The 15,419-nt window shown below is 38.6% G+C and overlaps 2 protein-coding genes across 2 annotated transcripts; both read right to left on the reverse strand.

Moving 5' to 3' along the window:
* Positions 1-573: 573 nt before the first annotated feature.
* On the reverse strand, positions 574-1,571 carry LOC133324783 (uncharacterized). The gene is made up of 2 exons (XM_061533655.1): positions 1,533-1,571; positions 574-1,479 (listed from the first exon to the last, which is right to left on the reverse strand). The coding sequence occupies exons 1-2, from the start codon at positions 1,569-1,571 to the stop codon at positions 574-576; spliced, it is 945 nt and encodes a 314-aa protein (XP_061389639.1).
* A 4,336-nt stretch (positions 1,572-5,907) lies between these two features.
* Positions 5,908-14,651, reverse strand: LOC133324029 (serine protease filzig). The gene is made up of 5 exons (XM_061532951.1): positions 14,560-14,651; positions 9,391-10,638; positions 8,759-9,315; positions 6,586-6,884; positions 5,908-6,513 (listed from the first exon to the last, which is right to left on the reverse strand). Exons 2-5 carry the CDS (start codon positions 10,634-10,636, stop codon positions 5,910-5,912), a joined length of 2,706 nt encoding a protein of 901 aa, XP_061388935.1. The 5' UTR covers positions 10,637-10,638; positions 14,560-14,651; the 3' UTR covers positions 5,908-5,909.
* Between the last annotated feature and the right edge of the window lie 768 nt (positions 14,652-15,419).

Below are 15,419 nucleotides of genomic sequence, written 5' to 3' on the forward strand. Positions count from 1 at the left end.
GTAAATGGGTCTCATCAGTCAGTATAATTTTATTTGGATGGACTTTCGAATCATTTTCAAGCATTTTAAGGACCCAATCAAATGAGACATTGTTGATGATCTGCCGGCCGACTTGTGTTAATTTAATTCGTGTATGAAATCCGTACTTTCAGTTTCTCTTCCTTTTCTGACACACAATTTTCAATGAAGTTCTTTGACATAGTCCTTATAAATGAATTCGTGTATCAAATCCGTACTTTCAGTTTCTCTTCGGATAAGAAAATTTCCTGACACACAATTTTCAATGAAGTTCTTTGACATAGCCCTTATAAAAGAACCTATAGCTCCTTTTTTTGTGCATTTTCTACTGGTCAGTAAAATAATTCAAATAATCAAGAGATTCAAATTAATCAGTTTGAAATTATCGACATGCAGATCCACTTATTTCTACAGAAAAAAAAACAATCTTGGTTTTGGGGATTTGAATTTTGATGCGTTTAGTTTATGTAATATAAATAACTATTAAAAATACAAATTAGATATGCTATATAATTATGTATAACCATAAAATATGAAAATAATAAAATTTACAGCCTACTGGTTTTCAACATTTTCGCTACGATCAATCGAAGGATGTTGACTTGGATGTCTACGTTTGCCACTTGAATGCACCTGGTGAACAAATGCCTGGGCATCTTCAAAAGAATCGTCAGCCGATGCAGATGGTGGTGTATGTTGATGTGTACTATCGTGGAGTTCTTTGGTGGCATGGGCAGCAGCCTGTGAGGCATTCACCTGAGCCTCTGCAGCCGACGAAGATGCCTTCAGGGCAGCTTCCTTTGTTGCTTCATAGTCCACGGTGGCTTGTCTCAATTGTTCTTCGACCTGTTCTAGACGCGTCTTGGCTTGACCCACCATTGTCGATTGAGAGGCCAATTGATTGCCAACTTCCTGGGCAGTTTGATCGGCATGATCAGCAACAGCCTTGGCATTGTTCAGAGCCCCCGTGAGAACAGATATTTGATTGCGGGCAGCCCTTGCAGCTTGTTGGGCTAGCTGAGCAGTTGTTTGTGCCAATTTCAATTGATCAAGTTCTCGTGACAAAGCCTGCTGGGCAATACCAGCCTGTTGTTGCAGTTCATGTAGAAGTATTTGTTTACCCTCTAGAGCTGCCTGGGCAGTGGCGGCAGCCTGTGTTGCCGCCTGGGCCAGTGAATTTTTGGCTAAAAATGCTGCTTGCTTTGCAGCTGCATGTTGGGATGCCACTGCACTATAGGCCTGATTTGCAGATCCCTGAGCAATCGAACGCAAACCACTGCCAATACTGTAGCCATGTTTAGGACCACTTGAAATTGTTTCACTTGTCAGATGATAAGACACCGAGGGGACACTGCTGGCTGAGGAGACTTTTATAATTTGTTTGGAATTGCTGGACTTAGGGGGTTCACCACTCAAATGATAGCTTCCTGGCGGAGGACCACTGGCTGGTGATCCGGCTAACTTGTAGTCATAGTAACTGTCATCGTATTTGGCATTAACTGCACCAGCGGCACCTCCACCACCACTGTTATTATCCTGAAATGAGATTTCATGATCCGGTGCTGAGTGTTGCGGTTCTTGGGGTATAAAAAGAACACCACCACCACCGCCCCCACCGTGTGTAGAACCCAACGATGCTGCTGATTTATAAATGTAACCATTGCGTTTTGTCAGACGTCCCACTGCTTCCCCGGAAGAGTGAAGGGCTGTAATGAAACAAAAAATACTTTTGAATAATTTCCCGTTTGCAATTTACAAAGCAAACTTACCTAAAATAACGCAAGTTATAACTTTAAATATTATACCGCTGTTCATTACTATTCAACAATTATTTATGGTATGTCCACTCTCGGCTTGTTATACATCAATTTTATACCAAGGCAATGAAATTAGTCGGTCTTCCAAAGTTTTATCGATTTATTTAACCAGCCAAGCTTAACTATCCACCTTGGTCATCACAATATTGGCATATGAGGCCCAAACACACACACATATATATATATATATATATATATGGGGAACAATTTGTTAGCATGTTTTATAGCCGCCACCACTTGACGGTTTTTTCTTTTCCAAGTTTTAAAGGCAGTAATTGCTGATATATTCGTTAACAATTTTAAAGTTTTCATTTTTTTCAATTTTTATTTTGTAATAATTAGTTTTGTTTTTTAACACTACTCCTCTTCTAATGCCTTCTGATATGAAAGCCTAGTGTGAGTGTTGGGCGTTGACGTTTGTTGCTTCGAGGAAGTTTTATTTTAGTTTCGGTGTTTAATCGTACCTCGGCATGCATCTTCCATAGGTGAAATAGAAAGAAGTTTGGATTTTCAATTCCATTGACACCGATGTATTTGCATTTAAGAAACAAATAAAAGGCAGTTTTGTTTACAAGCTGTGTCCACTTTCATGTAAATGTTTATATTACGTGTATAGGATTCACTGAAAAATAATGCAATATTTAAATTAAAATTATTTAAAAATAAAAATAAATGAATAGAAATTATCAAAAAGAAAAAACGTAATTTTTAAGGAGAGCCCCAGTCGTGGATATTTTAAACAAATTTTTTCCAGGCAAGCAATATTGGTCCTAGACCCACCTTTATGTATACCGATCATCATATCTCGACTAGCTGAATCGATCTAGACATGTGTGTCCGTCCGTCCCTATGTCCATTATAATTTGTAAACACGATGGACCAATCTTCACGAAATTTTGCATGTAGGATGGGTTCTGGCGAATGATGATCCCTATTGTTTTTGGTAAAGATTTAGGTTAATATTTAGCGGATGAAATGGACCAAAAACTTTATTTTTGTCCGATTTTCTGGTCGCTCCAGAGGCCGCAATTATGGTCCAAACACATTGAATTTTTACATGGAGAAGGGGATCGGGCCACAGAATAAGCATGCATGCATGTTTTTATTAAGATCGGTCAATATTTAGTGGGTCAAACGGACCCTGACTTTTGTTTTTGAAAAATTACAACATTTGTATTCTATAGCGTATATATTTACCCCTGAAGGAAATAGACCCAAAAAGTTGAGAGTTATCCAAAAGGAATGGTTGACCTTTAAATTGATACCAAATTACATTGTCGTATGTACTCGTATATGGGAGTTACACTTAAATATTTACAGGTGCTTACCTACTGAGATATTATTTAGTAATCCATTACCACACTGGAGGGGAAAAAATATAACGTTGATCGCTTTGAAATTTTCCGTGAGGGTCCAGGTATGGTCAAGGACTTACTTACTTAGCTGGATTGTGACAGAACTTTCGTTCCAAAAGCCGAGCTTAAAAAAGATTTCCAGGCATGTCGGTCTTTTGCGCAGTTTTTCCAATTTGAAACACCATATTCGCAATGTTGTCTTCCCCTTGATCTTTCCATCTTATTCGTGGCCATTTCTGTTCACTTTTGCCTCTCGTATGACTTTTTCCAGCAGGATGTTAAAAAGGTCACACGACAAACTGTCACCTTGTCTGAATCCTCGTTCGGTATTAAACGGCTCCGAGAAGTCCTTTCCGACTTTAACTGCTGATCTTGTGCCAGTTAAAGTTATCCTGCATAGCCGTATTAATTTTGCAGGAATGACAAACGCAGACGTGGCTTTATACACTCTGAACGGATAGGGCTGTCGAATGCGGATTTATAGTCGACGAATAGGTGGAATGTGTCGATGTGTTTTTCGTGGGGTTTTCCAGGATTTGGCGCAGAGTGAAAATCTGATCAATGGTGGATTTGCCAGGTCTGAAGCCGCATTGATATAGTCCGATGATGTCATTGGCATCAGTCCTTCATACAGCACGCTGGATAGCTCTTAATATGCGATGGGAAGGAGACTTATTCCTTTATAGTTGGCACATATCGTCTTATCTCCTTTTTTGTGCACGGGACACAGGATGCTGAGGTTCCAATCATTGGGCATGCATTCCTCTAGTCAAATTGTACTAATCAGCTGGTGCATGCTCCTGACCACCAGTCTTGAATACTTCGGCTGGTAACCCATCGGCTCCTGCAGCTTTATTGTTCTGCTATTCTGACCTCATCTTGGCTAGGTGGTATACATTCTATACCGTCATCTCTTATTAGTTCTGGGGTATCTTGTTCACCGCCACTATTTGATACCAGAAGCTTTTCAAAATGCTTCTTCCAGATCCTCAACGCGCTGTCTGTATCTGTCACAAGGTTTCCTTCTTCATCTCTACAGGAGGCTGTGCCTGCACCTAAACCTTCAGTTTGGTATTTTACTCGTTGGTAAAATTTCCGGACTTCATTCTGACTCCTGTATATCTCGATTTGCTAACGCTCACGTTTTTCTTGTTCTTTCTTCTTTTTTCTGAAAACACGTTTCTCCTCTCTCCTTTTCTCCCGATAATTCTGCATCACATTATGTGTTGTTACTGTTTGCAGGGTTGCCCTATACGCTGCGTTTTTCACATCAGTAGCATTACGATAATCCTGACCGTACCATGGGTTTCTTGGTGGTGGTTTTTGGTACCCAAGTGTTGCTTTTGCTGCAGTTTGTAGGGAGTGGGAAATTCTTTGCCATTGTGCTTCTATACTATTATCGGGACAAGAAGTGCTTTCGTCAAGCAGGTGGGTAAGTTGAGCGGAGTAGGCCTGGGTTAACTGTTGGGTTTGCAGCTTTTCGACGCCGAGTTTCCGTGTTGTGTTAGATCGCACCTTTGCTGCAACATTAAGACGAGTGCAAACCTTGGCTGCTACAAGATAGTGGTCCGAATCTATATACGCTCCTCGGATCGATCGAACGTCTAATACACTGGATGAATGCCTTCCGTCTATCACAACATGATCAATATGATTTCTCGTTGTTCGATCGGGAGAAATCCAAGTGTTTTGTGTATATCGAAATGCTTGAAGCTGGTGCTGCTAACTACCATGTTTTTTTGCTGCCGCGAAATCAATCAACCTCATGACGTTGTCTGATGTTTCTTCATGGAGGCTGAATTTTCCGACGGTGGGACCAAAGATATTTTCCCTTCCGATTTTTGCATTAAAATCTCCTAGCAGAATTCTAATGTCATGGTCAGGGCAACGGTGGCACCATGGGGAGGTCAGTGTCCACAATTGAGTATTGAATATATAAATAAATTGAATATAGTTTTCGGTGATGATCAGATAATAATTTTGGGATGAAGTGGACCGAAAACTTAAACTATGGTGAAGGGAATCTGGACAAGTAATTAGAAGGACTGTACTGAATATTAGTAATAATCGGCGTGTAATTTTTAAATATTTTTCAAAGCCTGGATTGGGAATAAAAAAATATTTTTCAATATGTTAATTTTTATTTAGCCCACCTCAGATGTTCTATAATAAAAAAAAATTAAATAATCTGCAAACAATTTATTTATTATTCTGAAAACGTATTTTAGTGTTGGAATATTCAACCGGATATATTTAAACTTTCTATTTATTTAAACATTGAATTGTTTACACTGAGAATCTAAAAAAGAAAAACAAACACACAAAACATTTATTTATAAATAAAAAAATCACTTTTATTTAAATATAATCATCATTACAAAAAATAAATTAAATACATACATATATAAAAAATAATTAAATAGTTTCTATGTTTACGTGATCAACGGCGTTTTCACGCTCTACAATCTCAAATGACAATTTAAAAAAAAATATAAAAAAACAAACAATAAGGATTAAAACAATAAACAATAAATACATAAAGCTGAGAGCACGTCATCATCGTTGCTTACAACACTAACAAAAAAATAAATAATTAAAAGCTTGTAAAAAAGTAACAGAAATTGAAAAACATGGCGATTTAAAAGTGAAACTCAAATATGTCACGTAGCTGGCAACATCTTCGAGTTGTAGTTGTCGCTGACGAGGATGAAGCTTCTAATCATTTGTAGTATTGAGTGATTTGGCGGATCCAGTCCAAGTAGTGAGATACCTTAACATAGACACCAGGAACATTTGCTTGACCACAGCCAATACCCCAGGAGACAACACCGGCCACTTGCCAAACACCTTGACGTTCACAGACCAAGGGACCGCCACCGTCACCCTTGCAGGCATCCTTGCCCTCTTCACCGCCGGCACACAAGAAACCGGGATTGAGTTTGTAGCTATAGCCGAGGCGGGTTTGACGCAACTGACTTTCACATTGGTGATGGGAGAGAATTGGTACATCGACCTCCTTGAGAATGTTTTGATATTTGCCATGTTCGCCAAAGGCATCCTTGCCCCAACCGGTTGTCCAGCAACGGGCACCAGTGAAGTCGGAATATTTATCGGGCAGACAGGCAGGGCTAATGTGAGGATTTTTGCTGAAATCAACAGGACTATCCAATTTCAAGACGGCCAAATCATTGTCCAAGGTACCGGCATAATATTCAGGATGAATGTGTACAGAGACGACATCACGTTCAATGTAGGGGAAGAACTCAACATCGTGGTTGACATCCCATTCACCCAGGCGGGCTCTTAAATCAAAGCCGTTTTGACTGTAAAGAGAGAAGAAGAAGGAGAGGTTAGTCCACTGAATATGATGCTTTAAAACATTAGGTAAAACTTACGCCTTGATACAATGGGCAGCGGTAATAACATGTTGAGCATCAATGAGGGTGGCACCACAGGCATAAATCGATTCCTTGGGATCCTTCTTCAAAATGGCCACATGCCAAGGATATTCACCGAATTCACTGTCACCATCAACATAGACGGGATTCTTAATGCGTCCGGTAATGCCGGCAGCGTTGCGTGTACCACAGCGTCCATATTGTTGTGGTGGTGGGACGGGGCGCAAGGGGCGACGACAGCAGACTTCATTGACACGACAGGTCTTTTCAACGGGACGATTACCATAGTAGGCACGCTAAAGGAGAGAAGAAGGGGGAAATACGATTAGTAATTGAAAAGAGAAAATTTTGTGGAATGTTTTGTTTTTTTTTTTTGAAAATTCGGAAATTGGACCCTTTTGGAACTACCTCTTCCAATTTGGCAGTATCGGCCAAGATACTACTATGTTTTGCTTTAGTTTCTTCATGTTCTTGCACACTACGCCTACGACGATCTTTGGGAAAGGTAACATATGAGCTGCCTTCTGCAGTGCCAGGAGCCTGGGTGGGTATATTATGGATTTGCAATGCCTTGGCTTTACGATAACGCTGTGACTGTGAAAAGCTAAGCGATTGATTAACATATGAGCTACGATCATCATTATTGTCGCTAGCTGCATCAGTTCCTGAATCTCCATAACCAGTTGAGTAGCCTTGATAGCCCTGATTGGCAGGCGGATAGGAGTTTGAAGCCCCAAAGCCACTATTGCCACTGGGAGGATAGGATGGTCCGCTGGGATAATTACCAGCAGCACCTCCTGCTCCGCTGGTTGGAAATGATGGTCCAGCACCTCCAGCTCCACTGGTTGGATATGATGGCCCGCTAGGATAATTACTAGCACCTGATCCACTGGTTGGATATGATGGTCCGCTAGGATAATTACTAGCCCCTGAGCCGCTGGCTGGATATGATGGCCCACTGGCAGGATATGAGGAAGATGCTTGGAATGAAGTATGACTAGAATGATGCTCATTGTGTTCCTCGAAATGTTGCTGATAATGTTCCTCATGATGATGGTGATGATGATCGTGATCATGTATCGGACTGGGTATTGGAGGCACTTGAGGTCCACTATGATATTCAAATATGGGCTTACTTGGATACATTTCAACATCATAATGTTTAAAACCCGATGCATAATGCGGTATGGGTCCAGGACCAGTCGTATCCGGCTTATGATCCGCATATATAAGACCAGGTCCGCTAACTATTTCAGGATGATGTTCATGTCCATGATGATGATCGTGATCGAAACCCGAATAATGTTCATGATGATGATAATGATGATTCTCAATCACTGTCTCCTTGGGCTTAAACAGACTGCCAATCTTTGAGAAAATATTCAAATTCGGTGTGACATGAAGATTGACCAAAGGCTTGACAACTTTTTCACCAAAATCCGTTTTTTGCACCTGGACCGAAACCAAGGGATTGACATTAATCAAACCGAGATTTAGGCCATTGGGACCTATGGCCCCAAAGTGGGGATTTTGTGCCGGATAATGATCGCCCAAGACATTTGGTGGATAACCCGCCGCATTGCTGGGATAGGGTAGACCAAAGCTTACACCATAGGTGGGCAAGATTTTACGTTGTACCAGTTCAATGGCAGCAATGGCTCCTTGTTGGTCAAAGGTACGCTGCTGCATTGTTGGAAGGGGGTGGAGGAGGGAAGGAAGGAAGGATAAAGATTGATTAAGGCTAGGCCACAATGCAAGTGAGAAAATGGCAAAGGGGGAAACATGCCACATTAGGAAGACTTAGTTGCGTGCGTGCGTGTGAAGTGAGCCTGAGGCTTCTTGAGCTGTGCGGTTAGCATACATTGCTTGTTGTTTTTTTTTGTTTTAGTTGGTATTAGTTACGCCAAGCACATACGCCACCGCTCATAAACTGAAGCAGCTCTCTCGTGTTTCGGCAAATCAAACCTGGTGAGGGCCTAGGCAGCCAGTCAATCTTTGTCACCTCCTTTTTGCATATGTTTACGATCGGGCAGCGTAGTGTGCAAGAAAAAAATTAGAAACTCTTTGCTTTGAAATAATGATTAGGAATTAGAGGGGTTTTAATTCGGGCCAGGCAGGTTAAGACGGTTACACATAAATAAATATAGGAAATCTATTAACAAAAACTTACCCCTTCAGCATCCAAAGGCAAATCGGCAGCTTCATCCTCTTTGTCTTTGGCCTGATCAGCTTCACGTTTACTACGTTTCTTTTCACCTTCATCCTGTTTCTTGTCATCTTCCTGTTCCTTTTTCTCGGGCATGGCACTGGTGGTAATATTGGCGGCAGCTTCATCGCTCAATGCCTCAATTTCCTTACCCAAATTACGAGGATCAATGGCCAAAATTAAATCTTCTTTACGGCCAATACGATCGGCAGCGGGACATTGATTGAAGGGTACACATTGACAGTCGACATATTGGTTGCGAGAGGTATCATAGCCACCAGCAGCATTGTTGTAGGACGATTGGTCATAACCTGAGGTCAAGCTATTGAAATTATTCGAAGAGGAGGCTTGAATGCCACCCAGATTGTGCAACTCCTTTTTATAATAATTGGGATTTTGACTGTGATAACTGGAGCTAGAGCTAGAGCCTGAACCAAAACCAGCATTGCTACCAGCAGCACCAAAACCTGTACTAGCTGAACCAAAGTTGGAACCGGAATTGAAACCAGAACTGCTACCAGCTGAACCGAAACCTGATGAACCAAAGCCATTGGAGGCACCGGTGGAACCAAAACCATTTGAACCAGCACCAAAACCATTTGAGGAACCCAAACCATTAGGTTTGAAACCATTGGAAGTCTGAGACAGTAGACCACCCTGGGAAGCAGCATTGAATCCGGCATTATACGAATTTTGACTTTGACCAAAAGTGCTTGATGCTCCGGATGTCTGAGGATTGAAGGCTGTCGAGGATTGAGCCAAGGCAGAGAAATCGGTATTTATTGTTTGGCCATTACCCAATGGTACAGGAACAGTGGGTACTTTTGTGGAATCTCCACCATCAACATGATGGAAATGATGATGGACATGTTGTTGTAGACCAGCACTGGCGGCAGTGGATACGGCATTGGCTACGGTACCACCAACAACAACCTTTGTGCTCGATGATTGGGTTGCGGAGGCCGATGATTGATGACTATAGAAATTGGTTTGTTGGGAACCGGCAGCATGGATCTTATCGGGATTCTCAAAGGCATATGGAGGTACATTGCCACTGGGACCGGCACCATTGCCATTGTAAACTGGACCTGGAGGTTTGCTGCCATAAATAATTGCACCGGGTGGGGGTTTGTTAAATGTGGTCAAGCCAGAACCGTCAATGGCAGAGGGTGGTGGAGATTCCAAGTAGGGGCCATTGTAGTTGCCACCTGGGCCGGAGGGTCTATAACCAGGTTTATACGATGATTCATAGCCAACTTTGCGTGGTGGACCAAAGGAATTGACAGAGGATGGTGGGGGACCCATGGGTGGACGTCCATTGTAGAAACCAGGTGGTGGCATGGGTTTAGCTGGGCCATATGGTCCACCGCCGAACTTATGGCCTGGTGGTGGAGGTCCCTGGGCATAAATGTTGGAATAGTATGGGCGCTTGCCTTCTGCCTCACAGCTCATTAAACCCAATGAACACAACTTGTCACGGACAATGTTACGAGCTTGCATATCATCACCCTGCATCAAAGCCTGATCCACATTGCCATCAGCATAGACTTGATCGTAATCATTCAAAATTCTACCCTCACGACGAGAGGTGATCAGCTGTTCAATCAATTCATTGACTTCGGTTTCGTTGCTGTAGATTTGTTCATGGACGGCATAATTACGACCTTGAATATCCTCCTGCTTCGCCTCAGCTTCGGCAGATCTACGAGCCAACATTGATTCCTTGACAGACGACGACCAACTACTGGAACCCCAAGAGGGTTCTTCGTCGGCACGACTACTGCATATGGTAAAGGCCAATAGTACGGCGGCCAAGAGGGCCCAATGCTGTGTTACTCTCATGACTAAAAGAAAACAAGAGAAAGAGAGAGAAAAAACAATATTAATAAATTTTTAACCTTCAAAATTACAAATTAGGAATGGTGATAAATGAATGAATGGTTATGAATATTAAGTAATAGTTTTTGTTATAAAAAAAACAAACAAAACAAATTTGGCCTCGATCCCTGATACTTAAGTGGTCATTGTGCTACTTTTTTTGTGTGTGTAAAGATTTGCAGTATTTTCTAGCAGCGTTTTCAAAACAAACCATAAGCGTACGATTATTATGTGTAGGGGGCTGTCAGCGGTATGGCAAACCTGTTTGCCGCTTTTCTGGAGACTGACTGACTAACGAACTACACAAACGCCACAGCGAAGCTAATTTTTGGTTGCTGTTGTTGTTTCATTGTTACTTTTACTTTCGTTTTAAGGTCATTAGCTTGAAGCCGGTAGATAATGATGAGGAGACGCTCAAGCTCACTCTCTGCTTGATGCAGACAATCCAATACCATAGCTGGCAGCCATGAGTTTCCAATGGCGGGTTAAGCAATATTTGATTTTTTTCTGAGATAATAATGAAGCATCTCGTCGCAACTATAAAATTCAGTTCAAGCGTGTTTTATTAAGTAATTTATTTTAACTACATTTGCTTTTCGTACTCTGGGAAGATTAAATTGGTTTCCGAATTAAAAAAAATATTTGGCAATATTTTGCAATTCAATTAAGAAAATGTAGGAATTAAACTTTGCTCATTATTTTATTTCAAAAAGTCAAGATTTCTTTGTGGGAAAGAGGAAGTTGTAAAATTTCCCTGCCCCGGATTTGTATTATGCATGACATAACACGAACGAAGTTTATTTTATCTCCCGATGAAATGAAATGCTTTAATACGCTTGAAATGCGCGGGGGTTGTCTGTTTCTGGAGCACAAAATGTTATGCAAAAACTCAAAGCGTTGGCGGCTTATGATAATAATCATGGTAAACTTTAGTTTTTTTATTATTGGAAACGATTTTTATGTGCCATGTAAGTAACACTCTCTCAACTGAAACCGGATGTCTATCTTAACCTAACCATCCATGGCTTATTTAGTAATTTTTTTTTTTTTCGTTGCATGACGTTGTTTGTAGTCTGCCTGCCATTGTTTCCTTGCAGTGTTGCATTTTATGTAAATTTTTCTTGCTGGGCAACAATGATTTTAATTTTGGAAAAAATGGAAAACTTGATGCGTTTGCCTTTCTTTCTCTCTTCATTTGCATTTGTTTACCCAGTTTTTTGCTATTTATTTTTAAATACAAAGAAACGAAAGGGAAAATTTATGAATTTACCGGAAATGCTGCATAGAATAATGATGGTCCGTCGGTCAATATAATAATTTAGAGGTTATTGACTGAAAATGCTTGGATTTTTTTTTTAAAAGGAAATGTGTCTTTTTGTTGGTGGTTTTGTGGACAAAGAATTATAATTGAAAATGTTTTTATTTGAAAATTTGAATATTTTTTATAATTTGTTTTCTAATCTCATAATGATCTGTTCTCTTTTCTTTTCAGAATATTTGGCACATTTTATTTTAATGGACATCATATTTTGACATATTTGCATTTAAAGTTATTAACATGCAGTTGAAGGAACTTCAAAATCAAATCTTGACGTATTTGCATTTAAAGTTATTTGCATGCAGTTGAAGGCGTTTGAAAATGAATGAAAATTTTGACATATTTGCATTTAAAGTTATCTCAGCGATTTGACACTCAAAAAACTTAAGAAGCTGTAAGATTTACCTTAATTTATATAGATTAGGTATATGACAACCTATTATCGAGAGGTAGGGTTTAAATAATCTGATTCTCCAGAAGGTGTAAGTTCTCCTATAATTTATAAAGATAGGGATGGATATACAGATTAGGTGTCAAATTCGGTATTCTGCGAACCTATTATCGAGAGGTATGGTTCTATGAATTTAATTTCACAGATTCAAGAAAATTATAATTTATGGGAATCAAATAATAATTTTGAATTTAAATACAGAATTCTCAGATTGATTTCGGTTCATTCGGTTGACTTCATCAACCAATCTTCAGGGATAAAGTTTTGTGAGAAAAGCCAGTTACTTATGGCGTTAGAAAAATTATTCAAGCGCCTGTAGAAAACGTAGCTCTTTAGAACTGGAAGGTTCAAAAATTATTTTAGAAATTATTACAGGTTCATTAATTTTAGGAGTTTCATAGCCTACATCAGGCTGCGAAAGGAGCCCTAATGGGGATTGAACAATTTTGCTCCTAGTGTATTTGAATGAAGTATTTGTGGCTTTTTCGAAGATATTCCCAGTAAATACCTCTGACCAAAAAGAGGATTTTTTTAGACTTTTAGATGTTTGCCTTTGATTGAAAACTCAATTTTCTATCTTTCGATTTTGTCAAATCGATTTTCGACTTTTTATGACCGATCCAAAATCGATTAAACATTTATTTTTTTATATGAATTGTTGTTAACAGATAAAATAATGTTTCGGAATGTGTAATTTTTGGGCAATTTGTGCTTTGGGACAATAAGCCAAATATTTATAAAGAAATTCTAAAGTCGATATTGAGAAGGCCGACTTCTCAATCGATCAATCAAGATCAAAAGTCTACTTCGACTTTTTGACATTAAAAAAAATATAAACTCGATTAATCGATAGTCTATTTACTTATCCCTAGTAAGGGATCTGCACGTAAATTTCAATTTTATATTTTCCTCTACAGTTGGACTTCATTATTATCCTTTTTTGGCTCAGATATTAGTTGACCCAGTTTTTTATTTCCATTGAATACACATAAAAAGGACGGGAATAGACCAATTATGCCTGGAGGTACTTGTTATAGAAAATCTCCTATTTGATAGAAAAACTTTTAGGCAGATGATTTTAATGAATTTTTTAAAAGATCTGCAGATTGTTATCAGTTTTTTTAAAGGATCTGCAGATTGATATCTGCCTAATAGTGTTTTCTTTATTTTGATAGGCAAAACTGGACCTGTAATGATCTTAAAAGCAGTTTGAAAAATATTTTTGGAGGTTTGAAGAGAACATTTTGCTTTTTTGAGAAATTAAGTTTATATTTATATTTAGCGAAAAAATTCCCTATAGCAAATTTTGAAGTTAATTTTATTAATTATAGAAAATCAATTATTTTTTGAAATTTTTATAATTAAATGTCATCCCAATCTCAAGCAGTCTTTGTAAATGACAAAATTGTCTGATGTTTCTGGTAGCTTGGATATTTTAATACTGTGGTTGGTCGGAATAGATTATCAGTTTATCTTTTCATTCTGAGGTACTGCTCTAAATTTTGAAATCTGGTTTTGAGTTTTTTTTTTTAATTTTAATCTTACTAATTTCCAAAAAAATACCTTTAAAAGACTACACCAAACTCTAACTAATTTTCACAATAATTAAAAAAAGTTGAAATATTGAAAAACGTATGAAATGATTGCCACTTTTTCCATTACTAATCATTAAAACAATGTAATAACTTCGGAAATGAAATTACACATTTTCGTTTTTGTTTTTAATTTACACCAAAAAGTAAGTTGTGTGGAAGTAAATATTTGAAATAATAATTCCATACACAACTTTCAATTCACCATGAAATGAATATTTTGTTCGTTTTGTCTTTTTTTATTTCGCACACTGCAATTTTTTTCATGATTTTTAAATGATGTTGTTGCTTTTATTTCACTACTTTTTTTTTCTTAACGCATTCACTTTCATTGCTGATGGTGGTTCCACATCTTTCATATATACCACAATTTTTTATGTCAATTTCAATCCAAGGTCTTGTTGCGTTATTTCATAACCAAACCTATTTGGTTTACTTGTTTTTTTCGCCTCGTATTTCGAAGTTTTTTTTATTTTTTTTGTATAATGTCTTCTTGTTGTTGTTGCTGATTTTTCTTTAAACTCACTTTATGTTTTTGTTTATTGTTGTTTGTAATCCTTATGTAATAAATATCGGGTGGGGAACGGTTTAAAATTTAAATAAATATCCTTATGTTCGCTAGAGTGGCTACCGCTACTGTTTTCGGTGATCCACTTCGTTTGTTGTCTTAACGTTGACTGTGCTCTATTGGCCAAAACCGCTTCTTTTTATACTTAAAAAAGGCAAATAGCATAAACAGTCGAGAGCTGTGTAATCTACAACGCTTATACGAAAGATCAGCTCAGTCAGCCACAGCGTATTTTTGCTTTGATTCATTTAGGCTTTTGAGAAAATCTCCCAAAACATAAAATCTCAATGCAAGAAATGTTTGGCCAAAACCTAACTCAGTCTCAGTTTGTATGCTTAACTCTTAGTGGCCTGTGTCAATGTTTTGTGAGTACTGTGACGTCAATATGTTTTGGCCAAAAATTTGTTTTTGTTCACTCACAGTGACAAATACGTCTTGTTGTTGTGACTGTTTTACATCTAGCTCTAGTACTCATTTCTTCGAATAATTGGAGGACGTTTTATTAGGGTTTTTTGTGTCTTAAGCTATTCTTTACAATACGATTTTGAATTATTCATTAATTTTATTGAGGACATATTGGCTGAAGTTCTGTTAAGCGCATTATGAATTTTTAATAGGGAGCTTTAAATTAAAAAAAAATTAGGTTTTATGAATCATCATGAATGTAATATTAGACACTAAGGCCCTTGATCTGTATAATACCTTCATTATACCCGACTTAACTATGATGTGAGGGTATTATGAGTTTTTGTAGTCCCAGAAGTTCCTGATGTCACGAAACATTGCGTCCTAGACTAAGGCGACCAGATTTTGGAAAT

The sequence above is a fragment of the Musca vetustissima genome, unplaced genomic scaffold (assembly GCF_032173495.1).
Source record: "Musca vetustissima isolate MV318-11 ecotype Yass unplaced genomic scaffold, APGP_CSIRO_Mvet_v1 utg10063, whole genome shotgun sequence".
NCBI lineage: Eukaryota > Metazoa > Arthropoda > Insecta > Diptera > Muscidae > Musca > Musca vetustissima.

Excerpts from the sequence above, each read along its gene's own strand:
- LOC133324783 (XM_061533655.1), bottom strand. The coding sequence starts at position 1,571 with ATGAAATCTCATTTCAGGATAATAACAGTGGTGGTGGAG. Across the intron at positions 1,480-1,532 it reads TAATAACAGTGGTGGTGGAG|TTAGCCGGATCACCAGCCAG; the intron begins GTGCCGCTGGTG and ends TATGACTACAAG.
- LOC133324029 (XM_061532951.1), bottom strand. The coding sequence starts at position 10,636 with ATGAGAGTAACACAGCATTGGGCCCTCTTGGCCGCCGTACTATTGGCC. Across the intron at positions 9,316-9,390 it reads TGGTTTGGGTTCCTCAAATG|CTGGTAGCAGTTCTGGTTTC; the intron begins GTTTTGGTGCTG and ends GTTTCGGTTCAG. Across the intron at positions 6,885-8,758 it reads TGCCTTTGGATGCTGAAGGG|CGTGCCTACTATGGTAATCG; the intron begins GTAAGTTTTTGT and ends TCTCTCCTTTAG.